The sequence below is a fragment of the Vigna unguiculata genome, chromosome 8 (assembly GCF_004118075.2).
Source record: "Vigna unguiculata cultivar IT97K-499-35 chromosome 8, ASM411807v1, whole genome shotgun sequence".
Lineage (NCBI taxonomy): Eukaryota > Viridiplantae > Streptophyta > Magnoliopsida > Fabales > Fabaceae > Vigna > Vigna unguiculata.
In genome coordinates this window covers 4,795,423-4,822,560 of record NC_040286.1, presented here as the reverse complement: position 1 = coordinate 4,822,560, position 27,138 = coordinate 4,795,423, and the positions used below count along the sequence as shown (strand labels likewise).

Sequence of the window (27,138 nt, the reverse complement as noted above, 5' to 3'; positions counted from 1 at the left end):
CCAGGTTGCGACACTTAAAAATCTAGAAAATATTTTATTAAGATTAAAAAATCTGCTCCTTAAAAATTAATAAAATATTTTATCAGATTAAAAAAATTTGCTCTTTAAAGATTAAAAAAATATTTTATTAGGATTTAAAAATCTGCTCCTTAAAAATTTAGAAAATATTTTATTAAGATTAAAAAATCTGCTCCTTAAAAATTAAGAAAATATTTTATCAGATTAAAAGATCTGCTCTTTAAAGATTAAAAAAATATTTTATTAGGATTAAAAAATATGCTCTTTAAAGATTAAAAAATATTTCATTAGGATTAAAAAATTTGCTCCTTAAAAATTAAGAAAATATTTTATTAAGATTAAAAAATCCGCTCCTTAAAAATTAAGAAAATATTTTATCAGATTAAAATATTTGCTCTTTAAAGATTAAAAAAATATTTTATTAGGATTAAAAAATTTGTTCCTTAAAAATTAAGAAAATATTTTATTAAGATTAAAAAATCTACTCCTTAAAGATTAAGAAAATAAAAAGTGGGACAACTTACCTTAAAAAAAAACTACTAATTCTCTCCTTGCTGCCACTTTTTACAATTAAAAATCACTAATTTCCAATATTAAAAAGTGGGACAGTGATTATTTACTTTAAAAAACTACTAATTCTCTCCTTGCTACCACTTTTTACAATTAAAAATCATTAATTCTCTCCTTTTGCTAAGATTAAAAAAACTACTCCCTCTTCTTTATAAATAGTAGAACTACCATGGCACACATGACATAGACTACTGTACTACACAGTAAAATTACCATTCCCTCTATTCTGTCTATTTGTTTTCACTAAACGTCCATTCCCTTTGCTTCTTCCACACCATCACCACACCAATTTTTCAACTTACACTATTCACGACATCCAAACTGCAGTCCACTTTTGCATTATTAAAATGACTTCAAAATCTTCTATACTTGTACCTCCAAAAAATGCCCCAGGAAATAGGAGTGATATAGCATGGAAGCATTGTAATTCTGTTGGTGGGGATACTAGAAAGCTGCAATGCAAATACTGTCAGAAGGTAGTAACAGGGGGAGTTTATCGATTGAAGCATCACTTGGCTGGTACTCAAAAGGATGTTGGTGCTTGCAAGGATGTTACTGATGAAGTGAAGAAAGAGATGTTGGAAATTGTTGTTGGTTTGCAACAAAATTTAAACAAGAAATCAAGGTTGAATATGGAAGAGGAAACAATAGAAGCTAGTGAGAAAAGAAAAAATAGTGAAGCTTCAAGTCTTACAAATATTTTTAAGAGAGTAGTTGGTACACAAACTACCATCAACAACATATTTAAGAAAGGTATGAGAGAGGAAGCTTGTCAAGCAATTGCTAGATTCTTCTATAACAATGTTATACCTTTCAATGTGGCAAAAAGTGAAGAATTCATTGTTATGCTTGATTTGGTTTCAAGACATGGTCTTGGATTTAAGCCTCCATCTTATCATGAGATTAGAGTTAAATAATTGAACGAGGAAGTTCAAAATACATCCCTTGCTTTGCAAGCACATAGGGATGAATGAAAAAAAATGGGATGTACTATTATGACTGATGGCTGAACTGATAAGAAAAGAAAGACAATAATAAACTTCTTGGTGAACAGTCCAAAGGGAACTGTGTTTTTGAAATCCATAAATGCCTCTTCAATATCTAAAACAGCTAAGAAAGTTTTTGAGATGATGGATAGCATTGTTGAAGAGGTGGGAAAAGAAAATGTCATTCAAGTTGTCACCGATAATGCTGCAAACTATAAAGTTGCTGGCCACTTGTTGATGACAAAGAGAAAAAGGCTATTTTGGACACCGTGTGCTGCACATTGTGTCGACTTAATGTTAGAAGATTATGAAAAGAAGATCCCCATTCATGAGGAGACAATTCCAAAAGGTAAAAAAAATACTACCTTTATATATTCAAGATCTTCTCTAATTTGTCTATTACAACATTTCCCAAAAGGAAGGGATTTGGTGAGGCCGGGTGTTACCCGTTTCGCTACATCATGTCTGACGTTAGGATGCCTACATGAGAATAAAGGAGCTTTGATTAGAATGTTTACTAGCAATGAGTGGAAGTCTAGCAAGTTTGCTAAAACCAATGATGGTAAAATAGTTGAAGATGTTGTTTTAGATAAGGAGTTTTGGAAGAATATAATAACTTGTTTGAAGGGTGCATTGCCTTTAATTGAAGTGCTTCGATTGGTTGATTCAGATCAAAAGCCAACCATGGGATTCATTTATGAAGCAATGGATCAAGCAAAGGAGAAGATTCAAAAGGCTTTCAATGCTGTCAAAAAAAGGTATTCTACCTATTTATATTTGTTAATGGAAAACAAAAAACTAACTCAATGTAATGTATTTTGGTTAGTTATTTGCCTTTGTGGAACATCATTGATGAAAGGTGGGACAAGCAGCTCCATAGGCCTTTGCATGTTGCAGGTTATTTTCTTAACCCTCAAATGCATTATCGTCCCGAATTTAAAGCAGATTTGGAAGTGAAACGAGGTTTGATGGAATGTATAACTAGGATGGTTGAAGATGAGGATGAACAAACTCTCATTGATGTTCAAATTGATGATTTTAGAAAATGAGCAAAATGTTTTGGTTGTCCTTTGGCTACTAGGTCAATTAATTTAAAGACTCCAGCAGATTGGTGGGAGTCTTATGGTGATGAATATCCTGAACTCCAAAAATTTGCGATTCATGTATTAAGCTTGACATGTAGCTCCTCGGATGTGAGCGTAATTGGAGTTCCTTTGAGATGGTAAGTTAATGTTAGAATATATCACTATAATAAATTACTAGTAGTGCTCGCTTATCATATTTGTCTTTGCATTTGTTTAGGTCCATACAAAGAGAAGAAATAGGCTAAAGCAAAGCACAATGAATGATGTTGTTTTTGTTATGGCCAATTCAAAATTAGCCAAGAAGAAACAAACAAGAAAACCAGCTCGAATTAACATTGATGATTGTTCATCCGATGAAGAGTGGATTATGGAAGATGAGCATGAGCAAAATGAAGCATTGGATTTGGATGAGAACTTGATTCCAGTTGAAGTTTAGGAAGATGAAACTTTACATAGTCAAGACTTAGATATGGCTGATTTGAATGACGAAGGAGATAGGAAGGATGGAGTTGAAGATTGTGAATTTAACTTAGAAGGCTATTTGGTTTAGAGGTTCTCTCAAATTGAATGTGTGGATTACTTTGAAACTTTCTCTCTTGTGGTCAAAATGTCCACAATTTGTGTGGTGCTTACTCTAACTTCACTTAATCATTGGGTCATTCAACAATTAGATGTGAGTAACGCTTTTCTACACAAAAACTTGCTTAAAGATGTTTATATGATGATATTGGTTGGACTGCCTGGATTCAACCCCTCTCAGAGTTGAAAACTTCGCGAATCCCTTTATGGTATGAAATAGGCAAGCCGAAAGTGGTATAAGAAATTATCCTCCCTTCTCTTGACTTATGGCTATCGACATGTTGATCATAGTCTTTTCATTAAGAATCATCATTCTGAATTCAATGCTCTCGTTATATGTGTTGATGACATTGTTTTAACTGATAATTATCCTCATGAAATTACCAACATAAAGAGGATTTTACATTCTAATTTTCACATTAAGGATCTCGACACATTGAAGAATATTTTAGGAATCGAAGTGGCCCACTCAACACAAGGGATATTTCACTATGCTAGAGAAAAAATTGCCTTGATCTTCTCAAGGATTTTGGGATCCTTGGTTGCAAGCCCTCCTCTGGGTTTCTTCTTGGCCCAATGTCATATTTAGGGTTGGTTGGTCTCTTAATTTACCTTATTATCACCAGGCTTGACATAACATTTGCTACACAACAATTGAGCCAGTTTATGTCAAGACCCACTAAAGCTCATCACAATGTTGCCATCAAGGTTCTCCGTTATCTCCCAATAAAGGCTCTCTTTTTTTTTCAAAAATTGTAATACTCAAATTCGTGGATTCAGAGATGCAAATTGGGCAACATGTGTAGACTCTAGGCAATCCTTAATTGACTACTACTTATTTTGCTTCTTCATTGATAATTCAATGGTTTCATGGAAGTTAAAGAAACAAAATATGATTTCTTGTTCTTCTTCCAAAGTTGAATATTGCCTGCAACTTGTGAACTTCAATGGCTTACTTTTATTTTTGTAGATTTGCATATTCTTCATTCACCTCAACCTATCCTATATTGTGATAATCAAAAGGCTCGTCACATAGTTGCCAACCCTATTTTTCATGAATGGACGAAGTATTTAGACATTGTTTGTCATCTACTTAGAGAGAAATCACAAACCGGTCTCATACAGTTGCTTTCAGTTTCCTATTCAAACCAATTGCTTTGACATTTTCACTAAAGTCCACCCATCTTTCCTCTTCAATGTGAATTTATCCAAGCTGCAGTTAGCTAATATTTACCTACCTCCAGTTTATGGGGGGCTAACAAAAGCTAGCCCTGATTAAATTAGAGCACAACGCATAACCAATTATCGTTGTCATTTCTTAACTTAATAGTACCAGAAAGTAATAGTACAATGACTATAAATAGTACAAGAATATATTTTATTCCTTCTTTTCTTTTTCCTATATCTTTGATGAGAAAAATATGTTACTCTTATCTTTTTGTCTCTTTCCTTGTTAAGATCCAATCCCAGAAACATACAAAACCAAATGAAATTTTGTCAGGTTAAACCAAGTCAGGATCTCTTTATATATTGAAAAACCTTTGCATTTTTTATGATTATGTAAATCAATACCAAATTTTGTTGTGATTATTTGCATGTCCATATTATTTATTGTGGATATTATATTAAAGTTGTTCTGTTTTACACCCACACAATTTTAAAAGAATAAATAGTTGATTGATTACAATAAATATTAACATATTTCATTTTTAACACAATAAAAAACTAATTGCAATTTGAGTAAAAATAATTAATTCTATTAATTTTGTTTGAACTCTATTAACAAAAAACATTCAAGGTTAATTTTTAATATACTAAAAATCAATTATGTGTTTAATTACTTCAACTATTAATGCACTGCAAATATAATTAACTGGATTAAAGTGTTTTGCATTAAGATTATAATGTTTTTATATTAGAAATTAAATATGCTAATATTTGTTATACTGAACCAAGTATTTATCCATTCTAAAATTGTCATTTTATCTTTCAAAAAAGTGACTTCTAGACTACCTATTCAAGAAATATTCCAGAACAAACTTTATAAAATTTCCAAAGTAGATTTTTGGAACCCGAAAAAAAAAATGAAATAAGATTTTCCAAAACAAATTTTCTAGAATATGAAATAAATTCTGAAATAAGTTTTCCAAAACATATATCATACCATAGAAATGAGCTTTCCAAACTACTTTTTTGGGAACAAGCTTTCCAAAAATATGGAATATGTTTTGGAACTATCTTTCTAGGAAAAAAAACTTCTAGAACACGCTTTCCAAAGCATAAATGATAGCTTTCAGAACAAATTTTCAAAATAAGCTTTTTCAGATTGAGTTTTTAGAATGAGTTATCTAATTTACTTCCACAAAAAGATTACAACGGAGAACGGAAATGCAGCGATGACAGTGCAGCACCGGTGGTGGCAGGGTGGCATTGTGTAGTGAGAGAGGATATTTTAGTCTTTTTCTTGTTCATATGGGACTGTGGTTAGTATTAATGGGGAGCAGAAAGAAGACCTTGTATTACTTGGTATGTGTGGATATAGATGGGCTTAGTATGATGATGGGCTTGGTTTGCTCAACTAAAAACAAATTATAGAGAGTGATTTTGGTTATTCTTTTTTCTTACTTATTGTTTATTCTTTCTTCCTTCTTTTTTCTCGGTTTCAGAAAGATCAGTTGGCTAATTCCATCTTTTAGAAGCTTCCTCTTATTATGAAGTTAAGATCTTTGAAAGTTAAAGATAAAATCCTCTTGTTTATCCACCCTTATTTTAAGACATGCATGTCAACTTTCTTTGGATATGGAGTTAGGGTTTAATGTGATGGTTAGGTTTTAGGTTTCTGAGTGAATCAATAACTCCTTTTAAAGACTTAGATTCCTTATAATATAAGAGCAATAAGGTAAAGGAAGTTATCTTAATTTTTACTTTAAAATTACAAGTAAACAAGATTTAACTTGAAAAATATATTTTTCCTTAGAAAATTGAGGGGCTTAGTTCTAAATAATGATATCAGAACTTTCACTTACTTTACAATTTATATTTTTGAGTGTTGAAAATTTAAGAATTTTGTTGATTTTGAAAGATTTTAGAGTTTTAAGATAATGATAGGAATATATTATATTTATGAGTCGTTCATCAAAACTAATTATCAACTTTATATTATTGATGGATTTAATAAGAGAAGAATTCATCGGACTTTTTATCTTCAAAAATCATCACTAATGAGACTTGAAGATAATTTAGATAAGGAATTGACACCATATTATACCAAAAATCTTGAGACAATGAATTCATAAATTTTATTCTTTATATAAATTCAGTTTTTTCATTTTTATCTAATGTGAAATTTAGATTCATACTTCGACTTTTAATATTTATCTTTTCTGTTAATTAAACACCACTGCTCCTCTTTTTGAATTAAATATTTTCCTCTGATGCAACTTCTCCTAAACATTAGAGAATATGAAAAGTTTCAACAAAGGAAAATCACTTGCCGATAACTCATAACCAACCAAACATACAACCTTTTTCACCAATATAGGTAACGTATGAATACATATTTAGGTGTTTTCTATGAATTCAATATTAACATGGGAACGTAGGTGCTCCTTCTTTCAAAGAATTGTTAGAAAACTATTCAAAGGTTTTATCTTTCACGTTACACACGTAAGAATCATCCAAAAATTCGTATAGCCAAAAAAGGTGGCATTATGTGTATCGTGGGGCTCGTGGTGCTGAAACTTATATAAAGTACCTTGAAACGAATTTGACCTAAAACCATTTACATGGCTTTTCTGGAACCATCACTATTTGAACAAGATGAGGCACTGATAAATGTGACAAAGCAACAACACCACCAAACTAAATGACATTGACTTGTAAATAAAGAATCACAAAGCAAATATCACTATATATGAATAACAATTTTCATAAACACCTTTCATTATTTAAAGTTTCCATACTTTTCTTTTTCCATTTCATACATTTTTTATCAAATACTTTTTTTTATCAACAATAACAAATATATTGAGAATATGTAATTATTAGGAATTTAAAGATGAGTCTAAGTCTCATATTGGTTAAAGATGAAAAAATAGAACACTATATAAAGATAAAGACTCATAAATTCACTGTCTTTTTAGTTAAGAGTGATATCAATTTTTTATGTGATTGAACTCAGATCTCATTAATATTGTATATTCTAAAAAAATCGTCTCTATAAACCTAACAGCAATAGGATTATCTCAATCCTTACAAAAACAAAAGAATGGAGAAAAAAAAATAGAAAATACATGATGATAACCGAATAAACATCTTTTCCATATAAGAAAAATATATTTGAAACTAGAGAATTTATTAAACTTCAATAAATATAAATATAATTACAACCATAATCCCTTATCAAACCCACAAAACATTTATGTAGAAACAACTATTTATAACTTGTAGAAAAGGATATTTATAAAAAGTGGGTTCCACGTATAATTTGAACAAAATAAATTGGAAATTTCCCAGAAAATTTGCGGTAGAAGAGGTTGAATATTAACATGAGGCGTTTGATCATGTTACGTCATGGGATGATGCTTATTAGTGACTTCATATTTATGTCATGTTCACACTTTCAAGCTGGTTTAGTTCACACACTCGTGTAAAAGTATAATATGTTTTAAAAATTAATAAAATATTGAGACTAATTGGATTCCGTTAAATATATTATATTTTAATGTTTTCTTTTGCCATCTTTTCATGTGAAGTGGAAATCTTATATAAAGAAATCGTTCACAATTTACTAAAAGTAATGAAATTTCATCTGGTTTTCAATCAAATATTATATAAAAATGAATTCAAGACTAGTTAGCTTGATAAAAAAATAGTATATATCATTAAGATTCACACAATTGGGATTCATGGAAGTAGGAATGGCAGTGGCGGGTGGACGGAGATTCATTACTGTATACTTATTGTCAAAGAAAAAACTCGTCTCCATTTTATTCATTTTTATTACAGTGAGTATACATTCGTATATTCATATCTATTTTTTATTATTTTAGTATTGATTAATTAACTTATAAAAAACAAAAAATTATGATAAAAATCATAATATTATTAAATATTTAAAAACAAATTCTAATTATATATTTTAAATTAGAGTATCAAATATAAAATTTTATTATAACTGTTAGGAGTTGACTTTAAGCCTAACTCAACCCACAAAATCGGTTTGTAAGATGAGGTTTGCACCTCACTTATATATTATGAAATTGTCTTATTTTTAGTCGATGTGAGACTTCTAACAACAAAAATATTTCTTAATTTTGCAAAAACGTTAATAAAACAAAGTTGCTTATTTTTACTCCTTCCTTATATTTTTATTTATTGTCTATCTTTTTTCACTTAAAAAATTTTGACTCTCAATTTCAAATTTTCAATCTTGTTAGTCCTTCATTTAATAGTTAATATAAAAACTTATCTTCTGTATTCTATTTTATAATCATAATTTTTGTTTTCTTTGATTTTATTTTACTAAAATAATTTTTATTATCTCTCAGCGGTCTAACTATTTTGATATTTTTGATATTTGGAAAGTTTTATAAGATCTCCAAAGTATTTTTTATATTATTATATCCTTAATTGTACATTTTGTCCGTTGTGCAATTTTATTCAATGGTAAATGAAATCGTTTGATATTTTTATCTTTTTTTTTCAATATTCTTATTTGTTGTTTAGTTTTATTGTGTAGAATAGTGTTTTGATAATTTTTTATATAATTATTCTTATTTTCTAATCCATTCTCATAAATATAATTTTACCATTACAATTGCATAACAATCATTCATTTACTATAATATAATAATTTAATGTTTTTGTCATAAATCTTATTTACACCATCCAACATAGATTGAAGTTCAAAAGATAAATATTTATGTCTAAATTTGAATTATTATTAGTTTAATATTTTTTTTTTCGGTGTGATTTCATTCAATATAATCTTTATTGATCTTTAAGAAAAGAAAGTAGTAAAGAGACATTTGAAATATTTTTAAAATTTTTTGATTTTTTTTATAATTTTTAAAAAAACTTTTTTAACTGTATCGAATCTTCATTAATGTATGCAAACTTTATGGATGTTTTGGTTCTTATGAAATCTTATTTGTGTATAATTGTGAAATATTTTATATAATATTCTTTCACTTTTATCCAATTGTTATTTGGTATGAAATTTAAATAATTATAATTTATTTTTCAATATTTCACATTGAAGATATGACAATGTCTTTTCGATATTAAATATTTGATAATATTATGTTTCTTTTGACGTGATTTATACTGTTTTTATAAAAAATAATTAATTCATATTGAAACCGTAAGAAAGCGAGTATGAGCACGAATATGAGTTTTCCCTTATTCGATGGGAGATAAGGATGGGATGGGATGAAAATCTTATACCCCCGGGATGATAATGAACTTTTACTTTGGAGATGAATATGGAATAATGAAATTCGTTTTCGTCCCATCTAGTTGTTATCCCTAATCACATAAAATAAAAATACTATACAAATTCAAATTTACTAAAACATAACAAAATATATGTTCTTACCAAAAAAGAACCCTTATTTTCCTTTAGACCTCAATTGAGGGTTTGTTCCAATACATCCAATAGTTCAACATTGTTTAAGAGTCGAAATCAATGCTAGTTTACATACATCCATATTAATAACAAAATTGTGACAGAGCTTTGAGTTCCAAAGTGTACAATATACCTTGGATGTAGTGATTGACCTAACGATGTTATATCAACGAACTTGAAGTCAGAATATTGGTGTTGTGTTTGAGGACAAAAACTCTCCTAGCCCTCAACTAGGGGGCTTGTTTCAATACACTCAATAGTGGCGCGTTGTTTAAAAGTAAAGACCAAGGAAAATTTAAATACATTTTTCTTGTTCAACTCTTTAGGGTGCCTTTTAAGGACAAAACCATAGAGGAGCTCCAAACTTCAAAACGGACAATACCTTGGATGCGATGATTGACCATAACAATGTTATCTCAATAAATTTGAGGTCGAAACATTAAAAACAATTTAAATACATATTTTTCTATCCTCTGAGACACCTTTTAAAAATAAAATTGTGAATAAATTCTAAGCTCTAAAGTATATAATACATCATATGTGATGATTGACTTTGAAAATATTATCTCGACAAACTTAAGATCAAAACAATATATAATTTTCTTTCGATATCAAAATATGATATATTAATTGTAAATTATCGATTTAGATTTATGAAAAAGAATTATCTTAATAATATAATATAAAATTCATGGTCAATTTAATACTCACAAAGTGTTTTTTTATTAATATCGTCCAAAATAACTCTGATTGTAATTTCGAAAATAAAAGTATCTAAACAAGCTAGATCAAACTTACTTTTAACTTAAAATCAAAATTAAGTTTAACCAAACTTGATATTTTAAACACTAATCTAACCACATCCTAAATTATGTAGAGTGCGGTTGTTCAAATAATTCCATAAGAAATTGCATAATTTGTAATAAAATTTACATAACAAAAAAAATTAATTTTATAAAATATAATATCATTTAAATTGTCATTGAACTCATGAGTCGCAAGATGTGAGTCTGAGTAGATCCGGTCCCGTGGGTCCGCAGCTAGCCTGCATTGATGACTACATTTTTTGTTTCTTGCGCACTCATCAGTTTCAAATTATAAGTATTTTTCTTAAATTAAAAAATATACATTTATTTTGTTAACAAATTGTTTAAAGTTTACTTTTGAATTGCATTTAACCCTTCAGTTTTAGTAATTTTTATCACTTCTTCATTGCTTATCAAAGAGAAGGAGTTTGATGTATTTTTATTTAAAAAGTTTGTCCCGATTTGTAATAAGACAATTTGTAAGATGTTTTTTTTTTTTCATAATTATGTTTAAACTTTACTTTTTCGTTTAGTTATATGACATTATAATTTCCTTATAATAAAATACGCAAGAAGATGTCATCTGAACATGTCATCATGATGACCACACATTACTATAAAAACGATTTGGTAGTTTGGCATGACTTGACTTGCTTGATTTTGAAACATTCTTTTGAAAACCTTATTATTATGATTGACCTAAATCACCAATTTATGGTCTTTCATGCATTTATACACGAAAATGCATTGCATTGCATGTTGTATGTTGTCGACATGATTTATTTAATATGATATTTAAGCTTCCATACTCTCTTATTAAATAAATTATTGTTTCCTTAGATTATTATTTTTTCGTTTGAATCTTAATAATAATTGTTATATTAAAAAAATGAGTTAAACAACATTAATTGACTAAATTAAAAAAAATCATTTAATATGATATTTAGTTCATGAATCTGTCTTAACTAGTGAACTTTTTTTTAAGTATACTCTCTACTCTTATGATTAAGTTTTCATAATTATAATAATAGAATAGAAGTTTCATTGAATAGATACTTATGTATTTTAAACTTTTATTTTCATGTATTTTTACGTGAATTTTATGTTGTCTACAAAGACTATTCAAGTGTTATAATAATGCATCAAAGTAATATTTTACGAAAGTGATTAGTTTTTAACTTTTTGTGTGCATGTTATGATAATAGTGTGACATGATTAATATATATTTTATGTATATTTTGTTATGATAATAGTGTGATATGATTAATATATGTTTTATGTTTTATGTTGTACGTTGTTTCTTTTAAAATTAACTCACTCCTTTTCTTTTTTATATGTATTGTTATTATTATATTTGGTAAGACAACACATAGTATTAAAGATGGAAGTAAAAAAGTTAACTGAAATTAGATAGTTGTTGTATTGTGTTTTATTTCCCTCAGTTTTGTTGTGAATAATTTTTTAAGAATGTAATTAAATTTTGTATTTTATATTATATATATTTGGTGTTAATATTATATATTTCATCTAGCTATAGCTGAATAGATAATAAAGCACGTTACATGTAAAAATTGTTATTTATAAGCAAACTAATATTGACCATACTTTTTAAGGAACACGAGATTTTTTATTTTACTTTTAAATAATGTGAGGATTTTGACCTCAATATTTTAAATTATTTAAGACTCCTCGCTTATGAAAACAAATATCCTTATTTAGATAATTTATCTAAGGCTAGTATTTCAATTTTAAGTGTAATGATACATTAGAATCACTACATGCTGTAAAATTTGTATTTGAGTATTTAATTACTTTGTTAAAATTATTGTGGTTTGAGAAAGACAAATATTTATAAATATATGAGAATCTCTTAAAATATCATAGAATATATTATAAAGTATATCACGATTATAATTTTATAATCTTTTTTTTAAACACTAAAACTCAATATGATACACCAACAAATTGAATTAATTCAGAAATATATTAAATGCAAATTCAAAAGCACTTTATGAAAATTTAAGATAGAAAGAAACATACCCACCCATTTTTCCAACACCTAAATAAGTGTGGTGGCACGAGTGTAAGTAACTAAGAGTTTAATAATTGAAAAGTTGGGAAATTAATTAATAAAAAGTTTTTGACTGAAAGCAAGTGCAACCCAGTTTCCATTTTCATCAAAGATATGGAATTTCATGCACAACACTATTCTTTGATTTAGACCCGCCATTAATGGAGGATAAAAATCAACGTCGAAGAAAAAAAAATGTTTTGTGTAGAACAAGATGCTCAAAAGAGAGAGCAATTTCCTTTGAGATAGGAAAATATGAAAACGACTGAGATATTCGTTGGAAAGAAAAAGAAAGAACAAAGAAAATTCAACTTTTTCAAAGTATGGAAATTGAATCGTGTGGAAAAAAACATAGAAATAATTAAAGAACCTACCCTAACGTAATCGAGTGACGTGTAAATGTCTACGATTGAATGAGGTGTCACCCATATCATTTTCAAATTATGATATTAAATTGTTAATTAAGAACACGTATTGATCTTGATTAATATTGGCATTGGAATCCAAAACCATAGTTGTTGTCAGTTCAATAATATAATTGTCTTAACTAATGTCTCTCATTCATAATTAAAATAAACTCGGATTTTAGATTTGACGTTTGTTTATCTATCTAAGTTGATTTTTTTTTTACATATTATTAATACACTCTTTATTGATTCAATTACAAGAAATAAAAACAATATTTTATAATAAAATATAAAAAACAGTTAGCTACATTTGTTATCTTATCTCAAAATCCCTTCAAACAATTGAAATTTTATTCTCCATGCCTTGTTTTTTATTATCTATGGAAAACTACAAAAACCCAATAAATTTATCTTTCTTAGTGCAAAATCCTAATATTAAGTCCTGGTGAAAAATATTTCAAACAATATATTTTAATTAGCAAAACTAAATAATATCAAGGTTTAATTAATAATTCGATCTTTGGTTTTTAAATTATTCTTTTATTAAATCGAGTATCAAATTTTATTAAATAGAATAAATATGATTGAATAAATTAATTTTTTTAATAAAAAAACTAATTAATAATTTGGTTTCTATATTTTTTTTCACTAAATTGAATTTTAATACTTTTTATATAAAGATAATGTGGTATTTTTTTATCAGCATCGTTAGAACAATTCGAAAAATGAATTAAAAAGTCACAATTGAGTTCATAACCTATCTGTGATGATATAATAGACAAAAACAAATATCTTGAATATGAAGGAGACAATCCTGATGAGATTGTATCACAAAGAATACATATTTGGAACCACATATGTCACGTCTTAACAATGTTAATACTGATTTCACAATAAAAACCGCATAACTCTATTTTAAAAAAATGATAATACAATAGACAAAAACAAATATATTAAATATGAGAGATTGTATCACAAAGAATACATATTTGGAACCACATATGTCACATCTTAACAATGTTAATACTGATTTCACAATAAAAAACGCATAACTCTATTTAAAAAAAATGATAATAACTCAATGGAGTAAAAACTTTATAAAAACCACGTTATCTCATATGCTTAAATATAGAAATTAAATTATTATTTAATATTTTATTGGACTAGCATCTACCTTTAAAATTATGTTAATATCAAATTAACATATAAGATTACATTAACTCAATTTAGCATGAGACTCAATTGAATAAAAATATAATAAAATAACTAAAACAATCAATTTCTAAATACAAGACTCACGTTACTAATTATGCTATAATATTAACTTATTGTTTATTTGTATGAAAGTTTGACTATTTTTCTTATAAATATTGCTTATGAAAAAAAAATGCCTACTATGATTAAGTCCAGATATTTAAAACAATTTTACATATAAAATTTTGAATTTAAGATATTTAAAAAATTTAAAACAATCACGTGTAATTTGATATATGTAGTGGATATATTTAAATGCGTTGATTAAATTGGAAGATGTTGTATTAAAAAAATTACATAGAAGAGAAATTCAAACGTTCATATGAAACATTTAAACTTATTATTTTATGATGTTTTTGACTAATTTGATTTGTTATAGCAAAATTGTGGGTCTGACCAATTTAATAGTATCATGACCACGTGTGAACCTAACATATAAAATTAAACTCATTAAATTTATCTACCAAACTAAGATTCTTGACAAATGATTAGTTATTAATACTATTAGAAATGGTAAAATGCAATCACCATACTTTAGTTAACCGAAGATGAAACTATAATAAATAGGAGGTACACATGATACTAAATAATAAGAGTTATTTTTTTAGTAAATTAGTAGATGACCATACTTATACATTTTCAAACATTTCTAAGAAATTTATTTATAAATTGAATAAGAAATATCTTTTCCTAGGTTATTTGTTAATTCTTAATTATATTATACAACATTTGTGATTTGCGAAGAGTTTTTCAATATAAGGCTTCTCCCATTCTAAATAAGGTCACGTTAGATATCACTATAAACTTTAACATTTCAATTATGTTGACACCTCATAACTTATCAATATTTTGTCATCATATAAAGTTTATTAAAAATAAAATAAAATAAAATAAATGAATACAAAGTATGGAGGTTCACACTAAATTCATAATAAAAATTACCCTCCGCACAATATAAGCAAATTATACTTATTATAAAAAAAATATAAATAAATAGTTTTGTTTGAGTTATTTTTAGGAGTGTCAAAATGGGCACTAGCACGTACCAACCATCAACTTGTCAAAACAGGACAGATTGAGTTGCAATTTTCAACTCGCCAGTCCATTTTGGTCCGACTAGTCTAGCCCGCCAAATTTAGCAGGTTAAGAGCGTAAATATGCAATACTATTATAATTTGAATTATTAAAATTTACAAATTAAATTTTAATTATTAGTTATAATAGAGTAATTTAACATAATAATTATTTTAATTTATCCAATTAAAAATACCAATTAATCAATTCAAAACTTATAAAATATTTATATAATTAAATATGCTTTAAATATTAATTTCTAAGTATATATACAAATAAATTAAAATAAAATAAAATAAAATAAAATAAAATAAAATAAAATAAAAATATATATAATAATAATAATAATAATTTGATATGATTTTAAAAACTGAATTTAAATTCAACTTAACTCCACTAAACTGACTTATAAGAGTAGCTTACTGAATGATACTATATGTCCAATAAATAACATTTTTTATTGCAATGAATTTGAAACAATTTTAATACCATTTTAAAAAGTGAATTTAAATTTAACTCAACTTCTAAAATAATGTTTGCACTGACTTAAATATGTTTTTGTTTTTTTTTTCTACTACAATGTTGAGATGGGATTATTTTAGATTGATTCAAAGCTTACATTAAGCTGAAAATATGAAATCAATATTGGAACTTAATGATGAAACTTCATTGATTTTGTTTAAAATTTACCTATTCAAACCTAAATCAAGTAGTACTTAATTATAATTTCGTTAAATGTGTTGAGTTCACAAGTTAGTTTGAAACCATTTAATATTTGTATTCCGACCACAACCATAACCACGTGGATTTGGCGACTCCTCAAGCTTCTGAAAAGTGAATGCAGACAGTTGCACGAGATTCATATTTTAAAAAAAGTTTATTTTAAAAAAGGTTTATTTTATGCAAGGGCTAACTCAAAGACACGTGTTGCATGAAATAGTATAAGAGATTGATTTGCTTAGTAAGTACCAACTATTTTATTATTTACTCATACATTAAGATATAGGGATTTATTTATTTATTCATTCATATATATCAAAGTGAGTTGAATTTGGTGAAACAAGTTGGTATTTTTAACCTTAAAATTGGTATTAAAAGTAGACAATCAATATTGAAAATTTGTGACTTTTCAATAGTCGTGTCAATAACCATGTTGAAAGTAACACATTAATTCAACCTTTTCCGTAATATTTTTAAAATGAGTTGCTATTTTGGATGCAATGTGAAAAACATAAAATCCATATATACAATTTATTCAAACATCACCCACCATACTACAATACAATATATTCAATAATATATTGCACTATCCTTGCATAAAAAAGTTGTACATTGTTACAATGTTTCAAAATAGTTACAAATCCCTAAATATTGATTCATTTTTTAAATGTTTTGTGTGAATAAGTTAATTCAAATATAGTGAATTTTATTTTCTTGTTTGGATGAAGTATTTTAATTACACTAAATGTAAAAATTATTTAAATATTAAATAAAAGTAAAAATTTAAAAATTCTAACATTGATGATATTTGGTAGTCAATCTTAATTGATGTTATTTTTTATCAACGTTTATAAAATAAAAAATTAACTAATATTTATGAAACTTTTCTCAATTAATGTTAACAAATATTGTTTTAAGTTGATATTTGCTATAATTGTTTAGGTTGAAATCAATTAATGTTATTTTTTAGAATGTTGATAGTTGGGTGATTTTAGCCGACTTTTTATTGACGTTGGCTAAAAATTGCCTCAACTGATATTGATAAAAAAAAAAAAAAAAACCATACTTAATGTTGTCTGAGAGTTTTTGAGATAACATTAGATTTTTTTTTTTGTAATGAATTATTAATAAAGAATAACATTTTGTATCTCTCATAAAATGATAAAAATCAACTTATACATTGATAAACAAAATCATGCCAGACGTCAATTAAAAGAAATATAATTCACATATGTAAAATAAAGTAATTTTCCTGACATACCGTCCGATAAAACTCTAATTAATATCGAGTAATATATAATTGTGATAAAAAAATAATTTAACAATTTAAATCATAAAATAATTATTAATTAATACCAGTAAGAAAATTCCATTTAATACACTACAAAAATATTATATATTATCACTATTATTTGTCAGTAATAATAAAAAGTCATTATTTGTTGGTAACAACCAAAATTTATCGGTAAATTATATTTATCAAGAATTATCGACAGACATAAATTTATCGGTAAAATTTTTTATTAAATGCACGATAGGATCTCTTTCTTCCTCTTTATTCTTTTATTTTTTTTACCTCTTTTTTTTTTCCCTTGACAATCGCACCACCACCACCGGTTCAGATTATTTTTATCTTTTTAGGTTTCATTTTCCATCTATTGTTAATAAATATAATGATAAAGTATTGACAATCCGACAAATTTTATTGATTTAGTTTGTTTCAATAGAAATATCCATCAGTAAAATTTACATTCAAAATCCGTTAATAAATTAAAATTTATTGTGAAAAATATTGATAATAAACAAAATTCTTATAATTATATTAACTTAAAAATGATTATTTTGATAATATCTCGATTTTAATCAAATCAATAATGCACAAAAAAAGTTGAACTATGAGAAAAATACGAATATATAAAAGAAAATGATAGCATATAAATTTTTTCAAATTCATCTTTTAAACTAAATGTGAATTTATCTAATTTTAAATAATTTTATTAATTTAATAGAATTCTAAAAATTCCAATTTCTTTTAAAACACCTTATCCAAATAACATCTTTTATTGTAAAATATTTAAAATCCTCTAAAAAAAATAAACAATTTTTTTAAAATATTTATCCGAACAAACTCTTTGTTCATTCTAAATTTTTCAGCTTACAAAAAATGTTTTCTCTCTTTCTACGATAGATAAAGTTGGATCCATAAAAACTTGATTTTTAAGTATAATCGAACTTATCTAAATTTATGTCCTTTTTTTTATTCTTCTCAAATGAATTAGTTAAGGAGAAATTTTCCATCAAGAATATGTTGAAACTACTTACCAGTGTTTTAAAAACGTTTTTTTTTTTATAAATGCTTCAACTAGCAAAAAAAATCATCAAATACTACTAATAAGATCACACGGAAAGACAAAATATTTATCCTGAAAACTTAAATTATAACATTACTTGTATTTTACATAACAGTATTTCTTTTGCGGGAAAAGTTAAAACCAAACAAATGAAATTCACAAAAATAAAGTTATCTTAATTTATCTTCCAAACAAATATAATTAAAATGTTCAGAAAATCAAGAGGCAAAAACGTGTTTTTTCATCAATAATTACATGAAAACAGAAGATTGAAGATTCAACACATGTAATATTTTTTATAATTATTTTTATCAGAAAGGACAAGCTATGGTTGTTTCAATTTTGTGTTTATGCATGAAACGTGATGCACTTTTTTAAATAGAAATTATATAACTTTTTAAAGTATACGAGGGAGGAGTAAAAATAAATAAGATAAATACAATAGTGGTAGAAAAAAAATATCACTGACTCTATACCTCCTTTCTCCTTTTTTTTCCACATTTTTTTTAATTTTATCCTTTGTATAATTTTTTAATTAAAATAATTATTTTATTAATTTTATCCTTTAAATAATATTTTTTAATTGACTGTTTTTTAAAATTTAATTATTTTTTAGTTATAAAAGTACCTACAAAATAAATAAAAATTATTTTAAAAAATCACAAAAAATATTTATTTTTACAATAAAATTATAAAAAAAATTATTCATAAAAAAATGAAAAGAAATACAATACTGAATATTTTAGAAAGACTTCATTATCAATGAGAAATGAAAAGCTTAAAATGTTACAAAGTCAAAGAGGTACTCTTTTTATTTATTACTGATTGAAAATTAATATTTCTAAATTCAACGTCAACAATTAATGTTTAAAGAGATAAGCTTAACCACTTGGTGAAATTAAATTTTCAAGCACTCTTAGAAGATCAAACATCAACGTCTTTCCACACTAATATAGTTTGATGTGTTTTTTTTTTTTTAATAAAATCATTACATATTTCAGCTTATGAAATTGTTTTAGAATCACTCGTTAATTTGAAATGATATATCAAAATATTAATTTATAAATTTCAAATTTATTTTAATACCAATTGGATAAGTTGATGTTAACTAAATTTGAAAAAATAATATCATATTTTGTTTTTATTTATGAGAAACAGATGATAGTGTTATTAAAATGTAAATGTTGTAACACTATCATCAAATCAATTTAAAGTTAAATATATTTGATGAAGTTGTTGATTTTTATCTTTTTTTTTAAATTATGCTAACGATTATTTTTTATTAGTTGGTGGTAATTAGAGATGGCAAATAAACCCGTCCCCGTGGGTATTGTCCGAACCCGTCCCCGTTTTGACGGGGAATCCCCGCATTGACTGGGTATGGGTATGGGTATGGGGAATCCCCGACTTTTTCAGTTGGGTATGAGGATGAGTATGGGGATGTACATATACCCGCCATAATACCCGTCCCCGCCATATCTTCATTCTCGTTTAAATTATTAAAATATTCACAATTAATCAAGTAACCCATATATATATATATATATATATATATATATATATATTATTTTTTATTTCTTTTAATTATTTCATTTGTCATTAAACTCATTCTCATCTCCAATATATTTTTTATCTTATCATAACCTTTATGTAATTATGTTAAAATAATGTATGTTAATAAAAAAATTATGCCTTACATTTGAATATTTATATTATTTTTTAATATTTTTATTTATTATAAATTTTCCTTTCACATGAGAATGTTTATACTCTCAATTTAAGGTAATATAAAAAAAAATTTTCACTTATTATTATTATTATTAATTTTTGTTTAATTTGAAGAACTCTTTTGTTTCATTAAAGTAATTTTCGTTATTTTTCAACCATTAAGTATATATGTTGATATTTGAAAAGTTTTCTTAGTTCTCTGAGATATTTTTCGTCTTATCATACCTTAGTTATACATTTGATTTCCTTTGTGTGATTTTTTTCGATAGTCTTTCAAATTATTTCTAAAACACACATTTGTTAGTTTTTTAATATTTTTATTTATTGTTTTTATTTTCATCATGTAGAATAATATATCATAATGTAATTGTTTCACTTTAAATTCTGTTTGAAGTGGTTAAAATTATATATATATATATATATATATATATATATATATATATAATGATATTTAGGAATAGTATATGATAATTCACTACAAGAAAAAATGAAATGGTGACTGATTTAGTCAGTAACCCATATCAGTCACTATTTTTCGTCATTGGTGGTAGTAGTTGATTTATTGTCTAAATTAGTGACTGATTCAATGATCGAATCGGTACTTGATTTAGTGACCAATTTAATTACTAATTTATTTGTAATTTAATGATAAATTTTTTGGTCACTAATGATATTTCTATTTATTTTTAACCACTTCAAACATAATTTAATAATTAGTTCTCTAAGGTTTTTTTCATTTTATCATACCTTAATTATACATTTGATTTCCTTTGTGCGATTTCTTTCGATAGTCTCTCAAATTATTTCTAAAACACACATTTGTTAGTTTTTTAATATTTTTATTTATTGTTTATTTTCATCATGTAGAATAAAATATTTCGATATATTCTATCTAATTATTTGTTATTTTATAACTCACTATTAATCATACTGTAATTTTTTTTACTTTAATTGTATAAATAACTTTTATTTACTACAATATAAAAATTTAATGTAATTTCTATGAATATTTTTTTGTCACTATGCAACATATATTGAAGTTCAAAAGATACAAAATCTATGTCAAAATTTTATTATTATGTTTATTATTTGTTTTTTGTGTTATTTTGATCAAGTGATGTATTATAACTTTTTATTAGTGTATAAAAAAGAGATTCATTATAATTTAAAAAATTGAAGTAAACAAATATTTAAAATATATTTTAATTTGAATATTTGTTCTTTGTGTCATTTTGATCAAGTGATATATTATAACTTTTATTAGTGTATAAAAAAGAGATTCATTAGAATTTAAAAAATTGAAGTAAACAAACATTTAAAATATATTTTAATTTGAATATTTGTTTTCCTTTTATACTTTTTTGAAATATTTTTTAATTTTATCAACTAAGTTCATTAATGTTGTAGTTTGCAAATTTAATAAATGTTTTGGTTCACATGAAATTTTATTTGGTATTCTAATATAAAATATAAACAATTATAATTTATTTTAATGTATTTGGCATCGAAGAAAATCCTCCTAATATTGAATATTTCATAATATTATGTTTTCTTTACCGTAATTTTTTTTCTTTTATAAAAATTAATATTGAAGTAGTTAGAACATGGGTACGGGTATGGGTACGAGATTATACCCGTTACCCGGTGGGGATGGGGATGGGAAAAAAGTTTGATACCGTTGGGTTTGGGTATGGGGATGGGGATGAATTTTTTATGCGGGGATGGGTATGGGATAGTGAAACCCGTCCCCGCCCCGCCCCGTTGCCATCCCTAGTGGTAATACAAAATCATAATAACCGTTAATAGAAATTAAAAAAAAAAAGTGTAGAAAATGAAAAGGAGCGAGATATAGAAGAAGAAAAAAGAGTGATATAACAAATGATGTGATAATAGAAATAATGAAAAAAGAGAGGATAGAAGTGTGATAGAAGACCATTATTAGGCGTATGTTTGTCTACTTTTTTTTTTCTTATAACAATAAAGTATAAAAAATAAATTACAATAATTACTATTGAAATACATTATATTTTTAAAAATAACGAATAATTATTAGAATAATTATTTAATTACTTTTACAATTTTATCCTTGATAATTTATTTACTGTGGATAGACTTACTTAATTTCTTCTTTATTTCTCATCTATTTTAAAATGTGATAATGTCACGTTGAAATTGAGGAGCTAAGGAGTATTTTGAACATATCAGATTTTAAAACAAAGTAAGTTTATTTTTGTTCTGTAAAATGGTTTTATCTTTTCTGGTTATTTTAGTTATCAATATTAGTGGGATCAGTTGATTTACATTACTAACTAAACTATTACAAGTTACGTATTAAGCAATAAATCATCACATATTATATATAACATGTATTTATAATCCTCCATGAAATCTGAAAGATACATTTCTTTGAATATATAAAGATTTTCAATCGAATAGATAAATGAGTATGGTTTGAAATTACAATGGTTATGTGAAACAAGAACAAGTTGGAGGTTTTGTTGGATTATGTTGAATGAATGATTATTTGGTAGGAATATATTAGTTTTCTGATTGACATTGTAATAGGCCGTGTAAATCTAGGTCGATCGTGACATTGTACTATAAGACTACATGACAGTGCATGACTTCATTCATATTCGACTTAATACATGTTATTTTGGAATTGAGTCTAAATCATATCAATATTTTGATGAATGATAATTATCTAATTCAAACACGAAAGACGTAGTATGAAATGCATGAAAGAAATTCATAAATAAGTTTACCCTTTGTTTTTGTGGTGTGTGATATCTATTTGCGATAATCGTATATTGTACGTGAACAAATGATAATACATGTGAGAAAGATGAACAACGATGAGACTATTGAAGGTTGAATAGTAAAGAATTATACCTTAGGTATAAGAATTTTATATTGTAGAAATCATCCTCTTTATGGAATTTTACATATGTATAAAAGTTTTAAAATATAATTTATTGTGGAATAGTATAATATCTACTTATAAGTTTAACTATGCTTAATACTTTGTGATACTATAATTAATAGGATGATGTACTTAATTGAATTGTTACATATAGTTAATTAAATCTAAAAGAGAAAAATAATTACAAAATTTAAATAAGATAGAATTGTGAATTTATATATATATATATATATATATATATATATATATATATATATATATAAAGTAGTTATGAAAAAATATTAATGATGTAATTATTATTATTATTATTATTATTATTATTATTATTATTGTTATTATTATAAAAGATAAGGAGGTTATACATATTATTTCTAACTTGGTTGTTTTATATTTAAGTAGGTGATTGCGTTAAATATTTAAATTATATATTTTTTCAATAGTACAAATGATTTAAAAAAAATTCATCTCCGAAATATTTTTTGAATATATTTTAAATAAAAATTTCATACATTTTTTTTTGTATTTAAAAATTAAATAATTGTTAATTATAACAAGTAATATTTTATTTTTAATATAGTAAAAGATTACAATTTTAATAAAAAAATTATTATCTCAATTATTAATAAAATTTAAATAGAATTAATAAAGTTAATAAAATTAAAATATATATACTAAAATTATACATTTTTATTATAATAAGTGTTATATAATTATAATTTTATAACATTTATTATAATAAACATATTATTTATTCGATCCTCAAAATCATGTTACATAGTGTTTCAATTAATGAAACAGTCTTCAAATGAATTCTTTAATGTCAATGAAAATATTAATCTAGATGCTAAATTAATATACATTTTAATACTTGAAAAGGAACTTAAACAGTTTTATTAATTGGGAAAAAAAGTGGTAATTCACAGATGACATATGGAAGGTAGAAGCTGAAATAAAATATGGAAGAAGTTTTGTTCTAACTTTGTCGTGTCACCTGTATATAAAACAACCGACAAATAAAACGACGGTTTATTAAGGGGATAAATATTTTTTTAGTTTTTAAATTCTGATGCAAAATTAAAATTTATTTTTGTGAAATTTTTTTATATATTTTAATTCTCAAATTTTTTAAATAAATAAATTGTTTTGAAGGATTAAATATGTTTTTTTGCTTAACATTTGGTAAATGTTGAAATTAGTCTATTTCAAAACTTTGGACCAATTTATTATGTTTCGAAATACGTGTGAATTTAGTCATTTTAATCAAATCTTGTTAAGTTTATTTAATATTTCAAGCACATTTCATAATAATATTTAACTTAACATTAAAACAAAAATATGTTAAACAGTATAAACAACTCAAATACAATCTCGAATGCATACGAAACATTAAATAAACCTAACAAAATTTGATTAAAAGGACTAATTACACATATCTTGAAAGATGAAGGACTAAATTGGTCAAAAATTTTAAAATAGACTAATTCCAAAATTCATTAAAAGTTAAGAGATCAAAAATATATTTAACCCTTTCTATAATTCAATTATTTTTTATTGTGTTAAGTTTTTTTTAACATATTAATTGTTTATATAATTTAACATAATTTCACTTTAGAATAAGTTAAAAAATGGATTTAACATTTAAAAAAGTTGAACTAATTAAATAAAAAAATTATATTTATTTATTTGTAAAATTTGAATCAAATTTTATACGAACCTAAATTTTATTTCATGTAAAATTTTAATAACTAAAACAGACTTAACCTTTTATTAATATATAATAATAATGTTTCAAAAACAAAACGTGTATGCTTAAATATACACCAAAGCAAAGCAGTGACGACATTTGGGTGACGTGAGTTCATCATGTTGCTTTTTCTTCTCATTTCCTGCAACTTTCCTCTCTTCTCCTCACTCTTATATATCTCTCCCCTCACTTTCTCCCAAACATTAATTTCATTTTCTCTTCCAACAATCTTCAATGGAACCAACATGCTTGGATACTTCACTCAATCTCAACGTTCATCCTTCTTCTCTTCACACGGTCAGTACATATTCTCATACACAAAAAGCATCAGTTTTCTGTAAGAATCAAAATTGTTGTTGTGTATGAAGGTTTGTATCCAGAAAAGGGTACAAAAAGAATCATTTTACTTCTTGAATTTCTGACACCGAACATTCTGTGAGCAGGACATGGTTTTGGAGGAAGAGTTGCAGAGGCTGAGACGTGAGAACAAGAGGTTGACTGAGATGTTGACCCACTTGTGTGACAGCTACATGGTTTTGCAGAAGCAATTGACCCAATTGATGAACACAAATTTAGAGCAAGAGCAACTTGAATCACGCAAGAGAAAAGCAGAGAGTGAGTGTTGTACCAACAAATTTGGTGTTGTTAACAACAACAACAACAACAATGGTGAGTGCAGCTCCATAACAGAGGATTCCTTCAAAAGGTACAAGGATTTCAGCTCCTCCCCAAAGGTTCAGAAGGTTCTTGTAAAGACAGAAGCTTCTAATAACAGCTTAGTAAGTTACTAAACTTGTGATTAGCATCTTCAATTTTGATTAGTTATCTCTGAATAATAATACTAACAATCTTGATTTTGTTTTTTGGGTGTAATTGAAGTATGTGATGGATGGATATCAATGGAGGAAATATGGTCAAAAGGTCACTAGGGATAACCCTTCTCCTAGAGCTTACTTCAGGTGCTCCTTTGCCCCAACCTGCCCCGTTAAAAAGAAGGTAACTTTTTTCACACTTTAGTAGTAATTCAAAATCACTGTTAAAAAAACCGATAAACTCATTGTATTAGGTTTTAGACGAGATTGATATTAATATCTTATGTAAGTTTATCTTAGTTATTGGTGAAACTTTTTGTAACTTTGTGATGAACAAATATTGTGCAGGTGCAAAGGAGTTTAGAAGACCCTACAATACTTGTTACAACATATGAAGGAGAGCATAACCATTGTAATGAAAGAGGTGAAATTGGTTCAAAGCAAAGTGAAGGAGGAAAAGGGTCAAGTCCAACTGTAAGGCTTGATTTGGTCAAATCAGGATTGTTTGAAAGTGCCCAAAAGTCATCTATCCAACAATTTTTGGTTCAACAAATGGCTACTTCTTTGACAAGGGATCCCAATTTCACTACAGCACTTGCCACTGCCATTTCAGGAAAAATTCTAGAGGCCAAATGGTGAATTCGTTCACACACACACACACATTATTAATTTTAAAAATAATCTTTTTTTAATTGGAACAAGATTGAAAAAGGTTATTTTCTTAGAATAAGTTCAACCACAGCATGTATGCTCTTAGCAGGGAGTATGTTAGATTGTTTGCTTCTTTCTCAGAGGCTGCAGAGTCAAATATATATATATACACCGTAGGATTGTATATAAAAAAGTGAAGTGGAAAAAAAAGGTTGAAATTCCATTGGTATTTGCATTTCCTTTCCAATAAATTTGTGAACTTTTTTTCTTTTTCTGACCAGCGAAATTAGTTTCACTTAAATCTTAAAGTATTGTGAATCCTTTGTCAACTTCTTACCACTAGATACATTCATTTATATGGTTTGGGTTATTAGTGAAATCTTGTATAACTAACCTTCACACTAGGGGTGGCAATATGGATTTGATATGACCTGTCGGACCGACTCGCATCGGCTCGCAGACCTGCAAAAATAGCATGGGGCGGACCAGGATAGTGAACCCGTAGGCTCATATTAACCCGTGGTTCGCGCGGGCTGGCCCACAAAGCCAGTATAAATAAAAATAATAATAATAATAAATTAAAAATTAAAAATTTGTACTTGTGTATATCAATTATTTTTTATGGACTCTTGCATTAATGTTTCAAATTCTTATATGACTGATAAAGACAAGTATTATGTATTGTTTACTGTGCTAAAATTTAAAGAATAGATCGTGTATGTCATAGTACG

At 26.0% G+C, this 27,138-nt stretch overlaps 1 protein-coding gene and 1 pseudogene across 1 annotated transcript; both read left to right on the top strand.

Annotated features, from left to right (window-relative positions):
- Nucleotides 1-935: 935 nt before the first annotated feature.
- On the top strand, nucleotides 936-3,095 carry LOC114194257 (annotated as a pseudogene).
- Nucleotides 3,096-25,077: 21,982 nt separating this feature from the next.
- Nucleotides 25,078-26,675, top strand: LOC114193721 (WRKY transcription factor 18-like). The gene is made up of 4 exons (XM_028083625.1): nucleotides 25,078-25,241; nucleotides 25,388-25,723; nucleotides 25,824-25,940; nucleotides 26,105-26,675. The coding sequence occupies exons 1-4, from the start codon at nucleotides 25,179-25,181 to the stop codon at nucleotides 26,393-26,395; spliced, it is 807 nt and encodes a 268-aa protein (XP_027939426.1). The 5' UTR covers nucleotides 25,078-25,178; the 3' UTR covers nucleotides 26,396-26,675.
- Nucleotides 26,676-27,138: the final 463 nt, after the last annotated feature.